Here is a 13780-nt window from a genome sequence, read left to right on the forward strand (position 1 = left end):
GCTGCTTTACAGCGAATGCAGCGCCGGAGACTCAGGTTCGATCCTGACTACGGGTGCTGCACTGTAAGGAGTTTGTATGTTCTCCCCGTGACCTGCGTGGGTTTTCTCCGAGATCTTCGGTTTCCTCCCACACTCCAAAGACGTACAGGTATGTAGGTTAATTGGCTGGGTAAATGTAAAAATTGTCCCTAGTGGGTGTAGGATAGTGTTAGTGTACGGGGATCGCTGGGCGGCACGGACTTGGTGGGCCGAAAAGGCCTGTTTCCGGCTGTATATATATGATATGATGATATGATATGTTTTCGTGTTCTCTAGCTTTTTTTATTGGGGGTTGGGGTTGGGGGAATCATTTCTCCGTCCGCACTGCGGCCTAACATCGTGGAGCTGGCGGCCTCTGCCGGGGACCGACTTCGGGAGCTCCTACCGCGGGAGCCTGCGGACTTTACATCGTGGAGCTGGCGGTCTCTGGTTAGAGACTGACTTTGGGAGCTCCAGGCCACAGGAGCTTCGACCGGCTCAAGGCGGGAGCTTCGATCACCCCGACGTGGGAGCTTTGACCGCTGGCTGCGGGAGCTTCGATCGCCCCGACTGCGGATGGTTCGAGTGCCCCGACCGCAGTTGTATAAGATTATTAAGGGATTGGACACGTTAGAGGCAGGAAACATGTTCCCAATGTTGGGGGAGTCCAGAACAAGGGGCCACAGTTTAAGAATAAGGGGTAGGCCATCTAGAACGGACATGAGGAAAAACCTTTTCAGTCAGATAGTTGTGAATCTGTGGAATTCTCTGCCTCAGAAGGCAGTGGAGGCCAATTCTCTGAATGCATTCAAGAGAGAGCTAGATAGAGCTCTTAAGGATAGCAGAGTCAGGGGGTATGGGGAGAGGGCAGGAACGGGGTACTGATTGAGAATGATCAGCCATGATCACATTGAATGGCGGTGCTGGCTCGAAGGGCCGAATGGCCTCCTCCTGCACCTATTGTCTATTGTCTATTATCTATTGTCTATAGTCTAATAAAGAGGGAAGAGGGTTGGACTTTATTGCCTTCCATCACAGTGAGTAATGTGGGGAGTCCGCTATGGTGGATGTTTATGTTAAACTTTATGTAGTTGTGTGTCTTGTTGCTTTTTTTAGCATGGCTGTATGGTAAATGGAATATCACTGTACCTTAGTTGGTACACGTGACAATAACACCTTTGGACCTTTGAACATCCTCAGCTTCTACCTCATTAACTTTAGAAGCATACAAAGATGGCAGCACGGTGGCGCAGCGAAAGAGTCACTGCCTTATAGCGCCAGAGACCCGGGTTCGATCCTGACCACGGGTGCTGTCTGTACGGAGTTTGCACGTTCTCTCCGTGACCTTTGTGGGTTTTCTCCGGGATCTCCGGTTTCCTCCCACACTCCAAAGACGTGCAGGTTTGTAGGTTAATTGGCTTGGAAACATTGTAAATTGTCCCTAGTGGGTGTAGGACCATGGCAGTGCGCAGGGATCGCTGGTCGGCGTGGACTCGGTGGGCCAAAGGGCCTGTTTCCGCACTGTATCTCTAAACTAAAAACTAAACGTGGGACTGGTGTAGATGGGACATGTTGGGTGGTGTGGGCAAGTTGGGTTGAATGGCCTGTTTCCACGCTGAATGACTCTATGATTCTAAGTTGCAGTGAAGATCATGTCATTCATCCAAATTCTCTTTAACATAAGCCCTAGTTGCTCAGCCTTCCAACGGCAGACAATTCTCCCATCCCGGGAATTAACTTAGTGGCATGTCGAAACTGCCTCCAATGTAAGCATTTCTCTCCTTTAATAAGGAGAACAGGCTATGGAAGTAGTCCAAGTGGGGTCTCACCAACACTCTGCACAGTTACATCAACGCCTTCAAACTTCTATGCTTCATTGCCTTTGCAGTAAATGGCCTGCATTCCATTTTAGTTTAGAGATACAGCGCGGAAACAGGCCCAGCGGGTCCGCGCCGCCCAGCGATCCCCGCACATTAACACTGTCCGACATCCACTAGGGGCAATTTTTACATTTACCGAAGCCAATTAACCTACAAACCTGCACGTCTTTGGAGTGTGGGAGGAAACCGAAGATCTCGGAGAAAAACCCACGCAGGTCACGGGGAGAACGTACAAACTCCGTACAGACGGCGCCCGTAGTCGGGATCGAACCCGGGTCTCCGGCGCTGCATTCACAGTAAGACAGCCACCGCGCCTCCTTAAAAAGGCACAAAGTGCCGGAGTAACTCAGCAGGTCACAACACAAACTGGCATCCCAGGAGAACGTGGACAGACAACGTTTCAGGTCGGGACCCTTCCTTCCTCAGACCACTCTATTTGGCTTCCTAATTACCTGGTCTGCATGCTGACTTCCCATGCTTCGTTTATAAGGTCATTCAGACCCTTGTCTACTAGAGTTCCGTCCCATTGATCCAATATTCCGTGCAGGAAGGAACTGCAGATGCTGGTCGAAACAGAAGACAGACACAAAAAGCTGGAGCAACTCAGCAGGTGAGACAGCACCTCTGGAGAATAGGGATAGGTGACCTTTCAGGTCAAGATCCTTCTACAGACTGAGACCTTTCGGGTCAAGTCTGAAGATGGGCCTCCACCCGAAAAATCACCCATTCCTTCTCTCCCGAGATGCTGCCTGACCCGCTGAGTTACTCCAGCTTTTTATGTCTATATACAATATTCTGCTTTTTCTTCCTGCTATGTTTCCGCGCTTGTTACCCATAACCACCCATTCAACACATCCCACACATCAGTTCGCACCGTGCTCGTCCGAACTTTGCGATCGCCTATTTCCTCGTACTTTTCCCGCAGGTGTCGCTGCCGTTCCCGATCAGACCTGCAGCTGATTCCCAAATCTCCGTCTCCCTCACTGGCGAAACGGCGCTCGGTACCTTCGGCAAATCATCTCAGATCTTAGCTGAACGGCGGCGTGGCGGGACGGGTGCGGGAAGGGGAACTGCAGGTGCTGCTTCAGACCGGGAGACGAGACACAAAAAGAGTCGGAGCGCTAACTCAGCGGGGGACTGGGGGGAAGGAATGGGGCGACGTTTTGGCTGGAGGAGCGTCACCCGTTCCTTCTCTCCAGAGATGCTGCCTGTCCCCGCTGAGTTACCCCAGCGTTTTTCGTGTCCTGCCTTCAGCGCCTTCAGTACCGTTGACTTTGTACCTGCTCGTGGTGCTCGATGCCCATGCTGATGGTGTTGATCAGTATGGCGATCATGATTCCCCGGTTGAAGTACTTGCTCTCCACGATGTTCGTCAGCTTGCAGCGCACCAGCGTCCACAGGTCAACGCACCAGTTCTCTTCCTCTTCCTCCTTCCCCCCTCGCCCGCCGGCCTCCGGCTCCGCGCCCTCCCTCGCTGGCTCCATCTCCCCAGCCTCGGTTACCGCCAGATCCAAGGCGTTGCTAGGGGGGGCCTGGTCGCTGCTGTTGCATTCTGGGCAATGGCTGGGGTCAGAGGTCAAGGTCAGGGCTATGGGCTGGACAATAGCATGTGGCGTGTACTCCAAACTCTCTGTCATGTGGTAGTGCCCTGAAATTAAACAGAGAGAGAAGATGATAGGAGGGAAGTTGCGCAACGTAGACAATAGACAATAGGTGCAGGAGGAGGCCATTCGGCCCTTCGAGCCTGTACGCACCGCCATTCAATGTGATCATGGCTGATTATTCTCAATCAGTACCCCGTTCCTGCCTTCTCCCCATACCCCCTGACTCTGCTATCCTTAAGAGCTCTATCTAGCTCTCTCTTGAATGCATTCAGAGAATTGGCCTCCACTGCCTTCTGAGGCAGAGAATTCCACAGATTCACCACTCTCTGACTGAAAAAGTTTTTCCTCATCTCCGTTCTAAATGGCCTCCCCCTTATTCTTAAACTGTGGCCCCTGGTTCTGGACTCCCCCAACATTGGGAACATGTTTCCTGCCTCTAACGTGTCCAACCCCTAAAAAATCTTATACGTTTCGATAAGATCTCCATTCGATGACTTGTAGTTCAGTTTAGTTTAGAGATACAGCGCGGAAACAGGCCCTTCGGCCCAGCGGGTCCGCGCCGACCAGCGATCCCCGCACACTAACACTATCCTACACCCACTAGGGACAATTTTTTTAATTTACCAAGCCAATTAACCTACACACCTGCACGTCTTTGGAGTGTGGGAGGAAAGTGAAGATCTCGGAGAAAACCCACGCAGGTCACGGGGAGAACGTACAAACTCCATACGGACAGCACCCGTAATCGGGATCGAACCCGGGTCTCCGGCGTTGCATTCGCTGTAAGGCAGCGACTCTACTGTCGCGCCACCGTGACCGCCCATTTGTGACTCGTTGCGCAAGACGTTGGTGAGGCCACATTTGGAGTGCCGTGCTCAGTTTTTGGTCACCCTGTTATGGGAAAGATGTTCGACGCAAAATGCCGGAGTAACTCAGCGGGGCGGGCAGAATTCTCCAGAGATGCTCCCTGTCCCGCTGAGTTACCACAGCCTTTCGCGTCTATTTTCGATTCAAACCAGCACCTGCGGCAAGCGGCACTCTGTAAATTGCTTCTGGTGTGTAGGCAGGGGAAGAGAAAGTGGGATAACATAGAACTACTGTGAACGGGCGATCGATGGTCGGCGTGGACTCAGTGGGCTGAAGGACCAGCTTCCAAAACTCTACACTCTAAAACATGAGGGCCTGTGCTGCCGGGAGGGGTTGGGCAAGCTAGGACTTCATTCCTTGGACTGCAGGAGGATAAGGGGTGATTTTCTAAGAGGTATACACCGATCAGCCAAAACATTATGACCTGATGAGCCAAAACATTATGACCACCTGCCCAATGTGCTGTTGGTCCTCCGTGTGCAGCCCCATACGCAGCAGGGTGCGATGCACTGTGTATTGTGACACATTCCTCCCGTGACCACCATTAACATTTCCTGTGACTTGTGCCGCAGTCGACATTCTGTCGGTTCAGACCAGACGGGATCGCCTTCGTTGCCCACGTGCATCGATGAGCCTTGGGCGCCCAACACCCTGCCTGTCGCCGGTTTGTGGTTTGTCCCTCCTCGGACCACTGTCGGTAGGTGCTGACCATTGCTGACCGGGAGCACCCCACAAGCCTTGCCGTTTCAGAGATGCTCTGACCCAGACCCTAAGTAGGGAGGGGACAGATTTATTGGAACCTGAGGGGCAACTTTTTCACAGAGAGGGTGTGGGTACATGGAACGAGCTGCCAGAGGAGGTAGCTGAACCATGTACTGTAATAACATTTAAACGTCACTTGGACAGGTACTGTACATGGATAAGAAAAGGTAGAGGGATATGGGCCAATTGGAGGCAGGTGGGGCTAGAATAGATGGGGCAACTTGGTCGACATGGGCAAGTTGGGCTGAAGGGCCTGCTCCCTTGCTGTATGACTCAACTGACCTTGGAGGACTGAATTAATGAACTGGAGAGATGCCTGGATTCCATCCATGGTTAAGTTAGATGTAATGTCTACGCAAATGTTTAGAGATACATCATGGAAACAGGACCTTTGGTCCACAGAGTCTATGCTGATCATCGATCACCTGTTCACACACGAGTTCTACATTATCTCACTTTTTCATCCAATTCCTAGTCGCAAGGGGCAATTTACAAAGGACATACAATTCGTATGTATTTAGGATATTTAGTTTTGTTTAGTTTAGTTTAGAGAAACAGTGCAGAAACAGGCCCTTCGGCCCACCGGGCCCGCGCCGACCAGCGATCCCCGCACATTAACACTATCCTACACCCACCAGGGACAATTTTTACATTTGCCCAGCCAATTAACCTACAAGCCTGTACGTCTTTGGAGTGTGGGAGGAAACCGAAGATCTCGGGGGAAAACCCACGCGGTCACGGGGAGAACGTACAAACTCCGTACAGACAGCACCCGTAGTCGGGATGGAACCCGGGTCTCCGGCGCTGCATTCGCTGTAAGGCAGCAACTCTACCGCTGCGCCACCGTGCCGCTCAAACATATAAAGCAGCTCGTTCCATATACCCCCATTTTCCTCTCTGTGAAAAAGTTGCCCCTCAGATTCCAATAAATCTTTCCCCTCTCTACTTAAACAATGTGGGAGGGAACCGGCGCACCTGGAGGATACCCACACGATCACAGGGAGAACATGCAAACTCCACACAGCCAGCACCAGTAGGACAATTTCCCTCGTCAGCATTTACCAAAGGTACTAGAGGAACAAGATGGACCACTCCGTCGAAATCGCCCACACTGAAGTGTAGTACGCAAAGGAGCGTATCGTCCGCCATTTTAGTAAGCAAAACCCACCGTTCGCTCTGCCTCTCGCAGTGTAATCAGTGTTTTGGGGGGAACAGTATGTGTGATGATACCATTAAAATGCAGAATATATCTCATCTATCAATTCACAGATTTTTGTTATTTTTCTTTTTAAATGTTTCTGCAAGTTTATGCCGACTAAAATGGCGCCGTGACGTACTACGGTTTTTAGTGTCGATTGGTCTATCTTGCTCTGTCTGACAATAGACAATAGGTGCAGGAGGAGGCCATTCGGCCCTTCGAGCCAGCACCGCCATTCAATGTGATCATGGCTGATCATTCTCAATCAGTACCCCGTTCCTGCCTTCTCCCCATACCCCCTGACTCCGCTATCCTTAAGAGCTCTATCTAGCTCTCTCTTGGATGCATTCAGAGAATTGGCCTCCACTGCCTTCTGAGGCAGAGAATTCCACAGATTCACAACTCTCTGACTGAAAAAGTTTTTCCTCGTCTCAGTTCTAAATGGCCTACCCCTTATTCTTAAACTGTGGCCCCTGGTTCTGGACTCCCCCAACATTGGGAACATGTTTCCTGCCTCTAACGTGTCCAACCCCTTAATAATCTTATACGTTTCGATAAGATCTCCTCTCATCCTTCTAAATTCCAGTGTATACAAGCCTAGTCGCTCCAGTCTTTCAACATATGATAGTCCCGCCATTCTGGGAATTAACCTAGTAATTGTTCTGCTCTATTATCTTTGGTATTTACCACTCTGTGCAGGGACTGTGTCCGGTTTGAAACGGTTTGAAATGATAATAGACAATAGGCAATAGGTGCAGGAGTAGGCCATTCGGCCCTTCGATGACAGCACCGCCATTCAATGTGATGGGTGGTGGGTGGTGGGTGGTGGGTGCTGGGTGATGGTGGGTGGGTGGTGGTTGGTGGTCGGTGGGTGGTTGGTACTGGGTGGTGGGTGGGTGGTGGTGAGTGGTGGGTGTTGTTGTTGGTTGGTGGATGGTTGTGGGTGGTGGGTGGCGGGTGCCTGGTGAGTTGTGGGTGGTGGGTACCGCCAGTGGTGCCGGGTGGTGGGTGGTGGGTGGTGAGTGGTGGGTGGTGAGTGGTGGTGGGTGCTGGGTGGTGGGTGGTGGTGGGTGGTGGTGGGTGCCGGGTGGTGGGTAGTGGTGGGTGGTGGGTGCCCGGTGAGTTGTGGGTGGTGGGTACCGCCAGTGGTGCCGGGTGGTGAGTGGTGGGTGGTGGGTGGTGGGTGCCGCCAGTGGCGGTAGGTGCCGGGTGAGTGGTGTATCCTTACCGCAGGTGTTGTGGCAGAGGCTGAGGTTGTGGGTTTGCCGGTCGCCTTGGCTGGCGGTGTGCAGGCTGGCGTACAGCGCGGCCGTGCGGCGCTTGGCCTTGCGCAGGATGTGGCAGACGTACTGGAAGATCTCCTCGTAGCAGTCGCCGGGCTCGGCGAAGCTGGCCAGCGTGCTGGAGGAGAAGTAGAGGGCGCGCTGCTCCTGCATCAGCTGGTGCTCCCGCTGCTTGGTCTCGGAGAACTGGGTGGCGATGACCACCAGGCACAGGTTGATCATGAAGAAGGAGCCGACCTGCGGGGGAGGGGCAAGGGGCAGGGCCGTGAGCAATCCGTTGGCTGTCGGCAAGCCCGCACGATGAGGGGCTGGAGTACCTCAGTGGCTCACTGGGCACAACCTTTCATTCAGAGATACAGCGTGGAAACAGGCCCTTCAGCCCACCCGAGTCCACGCCAACCAGAGATCCCCCATTCACTCTAGGGTAGACCGCAAAATGCTGGAGTAACTCAGCGGGTCAGGCAGCATCTCGGGGGAGAAGGAATGGGCGACGTTTCGGGTCAAGACCCTTCTTCAGACTCCGACGTTTCGGGTCGAGACCCTTCTTCTGCCTGAAGAAGGGTCTCGACCCAAAACGTCGCCCATTCTTTCTCTCCCGATATCCTTCCTTTGTCCCGCCCCCCCCTGACATCAGTCTGAAGGAGGGTCTCGACCCGAAACGTCGCCCATTCCTTCTCTCCCGAGATGCTGCCTGACCCGCTGAGTTACTCCAGCGTTTTGTGTCTACCCTCACTGGACACAACGCTTAGTTAAGGGATACAGCGTGGAAACAGGCCCTTCAGCCCACCGAGTCCACACCGACCAGCGATCACCCATTCACTCTCGGGTAGACCGCAAAATGCTGGAGTAACTCAGCGGGTCAGGCAGCATCTCGGGAGAGAAGGAATGGGTTACGTTTCGGGTCGAGTGCTCTTTGAAAGGGGCCTGCAGCATCAGTAGGGTTGCCAACTTCCTCACTCCCAAATAAGGGACAAAAGGTGACATCACCGCCCTGCGCCCCATGTGACCTCACCCAGCCAGCGTCCACGTGCTCCCGCTCTGCCAATGGCGTCCGCCCGGGCCGGGAGTCGGGTTGCTAAGCAACCTCCGTTAGGCAGCGCCCGGGCCTCTGGGCCCACACTGTCCGGGCCTACAGCGGCACCCGGGCCTCCAGTGTCCGGGCCTACAGTGTCCGGGCCTACAGTGTCCGGGCCTACAACGGCACCCGGGCCTACAGTGTCCAGGCCTACAGCGCCCCCCGGGCCTAATACGGGACAAGGGCGGTCCCGTACGGAATAAACCAATTTAGCCCAAAATACGGGATGTCCCGGCTAATACGGGACAGTTGGCAACCCTAAGACACGCGTCGCGAGGGATTTCTTTCCTCCACAATACCTACTATGATTAGCAAGATGAAGTAAATGAAGTTGTAGAAGGAGTGTGCATCCATCACATAATACATGATCTCCACCCAACCTTCCAGCGTGATCACCTGTCAAAAGAAGAGGAGAGTTACTTTAACCTCCAAGCAACGTTGCCTCGCGGAGAAGAAGAAGCATCTCCTGGCCTCCCCGGGTTCCCTATTTACTTATTCCGACACAGCGGAGGTGGCAGGAGGGGGGCCTGGTGGCGATGGCGGAGAGGCAGTGTTGCAGTGCTAAGTGTTTAGGTGGCGAGCAGACACTTTAAAAAAAAAATTACAAATACTTTATTCCAAAACTAAAACAAAGACACAAAGTAGTAACTCGATCAAATCAAAGGCTGCCTGTACCGGCAGTTTACAAACAAGACAGTTATCTAATCAAAATTACGCCAACTTTGTCAACAATACGTTCGACCTCGCGCGGCGACCGGCGTTCACGGAAGGCGTCCGTGACACCGCGTGCGCGTTCCCTCTCCAGGGACACGCGGGCACGGACGTAAGCCCTGGTGCCAGAGCGGACGCAGTTAAACTCCCCGCTGGTTCAAAATTCCCCGCTGTTTGTTTTGGCTTTTGTTTTTAACAGAGGTGTCGGCGCGGTGCTCCGGTGACCTCCGGCAGCGCGGCGCCTGCTCACGGCAGCGCGGCGGTCGACGAGGGCGCCGACCAACGCACCAGGACGGACCACGCGGGAGTTAGGACGTCGCTGCCGGGGGGGAGGAAGAAGAACAATGGAGGGCCCAGCCTTGGGGGGCCACCGTGAGGGAGGGGGAGAAGGACAATGGAGGACCCGGCCTGGGGGGCCACCGTGAAAGACGGGGAGAAGGACAATGGAGGGCCCGGCCTGGGGGGCCACCGTGAAGGACGGGGAGAAGAACAATGGAGGACCCGGCTTCAGTACTTGGGTAACTCAGCGGGTCAGGCAGCAGTCCCGACCTGAAGCAGTCACCCATCATAGAGTCATAGAGTGATACAGTGTGGAAACAAGCCCCTCGGCCCAGCTTGCCCACACTGGCCAACATGTCCCAGCTACCCTAGCCTGCGCTTGGTCCATATCCCTCCAAACCTGTCCTATCCATGTACCTGTCTATCTGTTTCTTAAATGTTGGGATAGTCCCAGCCTCAACTCTGGCGGCTTGTTCCATACACCCACCACCAGAATCCGGCCATTCGGCCCATCAAGTCCACTCCACCAACAATGGAGGACTCGGCCTGGGGGGGCGCGGTGAGGGAGGGGAGAACAATGGAGGACTAAGCGTGGGGGAGATGGGGGGGGGGAGAACTAAGGGGGACCTGAAACGGGATACTTTGTAACTTTGTCGGCACCCTTTACGTGGCGGCTATTTGCATACCTTGGCTGTGCAAGCAAAGAACTTCACTGTGATTTGTTACGTGTGACAGTAAAGCATTCATTCATTCATTCATTCATTCATTCATTGTATATGGCTATTCAGCCCATGCGGGTCCCAGCAGAACTATCCCATTGCCCACAACATATTTCCCTGTAGCAGGTTAGTTTAGTCCATGTTCGTAAGTGACAGGAGCAGAATTTTAGGCCATTCGGCCCATCATGTCTACTCCGCCATTCAGTCATGGCTGATCTATCTCTCCCTCCCAACCCCATTTTCCTGCCTTCCCCCCCATAACCCCTGACACCCGTACTAATCAAGAATCTATCTGTCTCTGCCTTAAAAATATCCAATGACTTGGCCTCCACAGCCTTCTGTGGCAAAGAATCCCACAGATTCACCACCCTCTGACTAAAGAAATTCTTCCTCATCTCCTTCCTAAAGGAACGTCCTTTAATTATGAGGCTGTGCCCTCTGGTCCTGGACTCTCCCACTGGTGGAAACATCCTCTCCACATCCACTCTATTCAGGTTTAGTTTAGTTTAGTTTAGTTTAGTTTAGTTTGGAGCTACAGCATGGGGGGATCTTATAGAAACATATATAATTCTTAAGGGGTTGGAGAGGCTGGATGCGGGAAGATTGTTCCCGATGTTGGGGAAGTCCAGAACCAGGGGTCGCAGCTTAAGGATAAGGGGGAAGTCTTTTAGGACCGAGATGAGAAAACATTTCTTCACACAGAGTGGTGAGTCTGTGGAATTCTCTGCCACAGAAGGTAGTTGAGGCCAGTTCATTGGCTATATTTAAGAGGGAGTTAGATGTGGCCCTTGTTGCTAAAGGGATCAGGGGGTATGGAGAGAAGGCAGGTACAGGTTACTGAGCTGGATGATCAGCCATGATCATATTGAATGGCGGTGCAGGTTCGAAGGGCCGAATGGCCTACTCCTGCACCTATTTTCTATGTTTTTATGTTTCTAAGTTGGTGGGGCATGAGGCCAGTGGGTCAGGAGAAGAGGAGAAGGGGTGAATGGTGAAGCCAGAGGCGGGGGGAGGGGATGCAGGTAGACGCGGGACAAGGTGGAGAAACATTGGTGGTTTGTGGGGAGGTGGGAGAGGAACGGGGGACTGGTTCTGGATGATCAGCCGTATCATATTGAATGGCGGTACTGGCTCGAAGGGCCGAATGTCCTACCCTGTGCCTATTTTCTATATTTCACAACAGAGAACGTGGCACAGTGAAGTGCAGCCTATTGCTGTTTACATCGCACAAGTGGGATGTTGTAATGAGACTCATGTAGTGAGTTCATCAGGTCAATGGGTCAGGGGACAAAGATACTAGAGGAACAAGATGGACCACTCCGTCGAAATCGCCTATACTGAAGTGTAGTACGCAAAGGAGCGTAACGTCCGCCATTTTAGTAAGCAAAACCCGCCGTTCGCTCTGCCTCTCGCAGTGTAATCAGTGTTTTGGGGGAACAGTATGTGTGATGATACCATTAAAATGCAGAATATATCTCATCTACCAATTCACAGACTTTTGTTATTTTTCTTTTAAAATGTTTCTGCAAGTTTCTGCCGACTAAAATGGCCGCCGTGACGCACTACGGTTTTTAGGGTCGAGTGGTCTATCTTGCTCTGCTCTATTGTCTCTGGCCAGAGAAGAAGGGTCTCGACCCGAAACGTCACCCATTCCTTCTCTCCAGAGATGCTGCCTGACCCGCTGAGTTACTCCAGCATTCTGTGTCTACCTTCGATTTAAACCAGCATCTGCAGATTTCTTTCCTAGGGATATGGGGCCTGGTGGGACTGGTGTGGATCGGCCTGGGTAAGGGGTACCTGAAAGATCACAATCCAGGCGTAGCCAATGTTGTCGAAGTTAATGGCTCCCTTGTGTGGGTTCTTGTCTCCAGTCTGGCAGGCAGTGTAGTAGCGGTTCCAGTTGACACAGCCGCCCGTGACGTTGAGCTCCTGGCCCAGCGCGGCGTAGTAGTAGTAGTCGTCCTTGTCCAGGCAGCAGTCGTGCCCGTTGTCCCTCAGGGTCGGGATCTCGTGGCACCCCATGATGCCGTTGTCTCCGGAGAGAGAGCAGATGAAGGGCGTCTCGTCGTCCTTCTCGGGGTGGTAGTACTGAGGCAGGGCCAGGCCGTTGTACCTGAGGGCAAGCAGAAGCAGACTGAGGAGGCCTGGGTTGTCTACCTGTGGAGTGGGGGGGGGGTCACAGGGGGGGCCCTGCGCGGAGGAGTCACCGGCTTGGTTGTGTTCATAGCGGGGGTTGGGACTTGTACCGAGAGGCTGCGGTCCATGAAGTGGTGCGGGTGGGGCCTGTATAGTAATGAGGCTGCGGCCTGTGTAGTAGTGAGGCTGGGGCCTCTGTCGTAGTGAGGCTGGGCCTGTGTAGTATTAACACTGGGCCTCTGTCGTAGTGAGGCTGGGGGGGTGTAGTATTAACACTGGGCCTCTGTCGTAGTGAGGTTGGGCCTGTGTAGTATTGACACTGGGCCCGTATAGTAGTGAGGCTGGGCCTGTGTAGTATTGACACTGGGCCTGTATAGTAGTGAGGCTGGGCCTGTGTAGTATTAACACTGGGCCTCTGTCGTAGTGAGGTTGGCCTGTGTAGTATTGACACTGGGCCTGTATAATAATGAGGCTGGGCCTGTGCAGTATTGACACTGGACCCGTATAGTAGTGAGGCTGGGCCTGTGTAGTATTGATACTGGGCCTGTACAGTAGTGAGGCTGGGCCTGTGTCAAGGCTGGGAGCTTGGCCTACACAATCGGCTTCATAGTTGTGTGAGAGGAGGTTTAGATATACGGTGTGGAAACAGGCCCTTCGGTCCACCCTTCAGCCCGCGCTGACCATTGATAGTGCACTAGTTCTATCGTAAACACTAGGGACAATTTATAGAAGCCAATTAACCGACAAACCTGCAGATCTTTGGAATGTCGACAGAAACCAGAGCGCCCGGGGAAAACCCACGCAGTCACAGGGAGATTGTACAAACTCCACACAGACTAGGGTTGCCAACTGTCCCGTATTAGCTGGGACATCCTGTACTTTGGGCTAAATTGGTTTGTCCCGAACGGAACTGCCCTTGTCCCATATTAGGCCCACAGGCCTCTGTAGGCCCGGACAGTGTAGGCTAATGGAGTGTGTTCAGGGAGCGGGGCCGAGTGTGTTCAGCTGATTTTAACCCCCCTCTCTCCCCCCCCCCCCCCCGTTTCTCTCCCCCCTCTCTCTCCCCCCTCTCTCTCCCCCCTCTCTCTTCCCCCCCTCTCTCTCTCCCCCTCTCTCTCCACCCTCTCTCTCTCCCCCCCTCTCTCTCTCTCCCCCCTCTCTCTCTCTCCCCCCTCTCTCTCTCCCCCCCTCTCTCTCCACCCTCTCTCTCTCCCCCCTCTCTCCCCCTCTCTCTCCCCCTCTCTCTCC

General features: G+C 53.4%; 1 protein-coding gene across 1 annotated transcript in view; it reads right to left on the minus strand.

The window, feature by feature from the left end:
- Nucleotides 1-13780, minus strand: part of LOC144611390 (voltage-dependent T-type calcium channel subunit alpha-1I-like) — a 382459-nt gene that overhangs the window by 179103 nt on the left and 189576 nt on the right. Inside the window, exons 3-6 of the mRNA XM_078430461.1 lie at nucleotides 12194-12553; nucleotides 8991-9083; nucleotides 7558-7849; nucleotides 3179-3546 (exon numbers count right to left, since the gene is read on the minus strand). Of these exons, the coding sequence (XP_078286587.1) occupies nucleotides 3179-3546; nucleotides 7558-7849; nucleotides 8991-9083; nucleotides 12194-12553 (1113 nt within the window). The remainder of the gene's footprint in view (nucleotides 1-3178; nucleotides 3547-7557; nucleotides 7850-8990; nucleotides 9084-12193; nucleotides 12554-13780) is intronic.

The sequence above is a fragment of the Rhinoraja longicauda genome, chromosome 40, assembly GCF_053455715.1.
Source record: "Rhinoraja longicauda isolate Sanriku21f chromosome 40, sRhiLon1.1, whole genome shotgun sequence".
Lineage (NCBI taxonomy): Eukaryota > Metazoa > Chordata > Chondrichthyes > Rajiformes > Arhynchobatidae > Rhinoraja > Rhinoraja longicauda.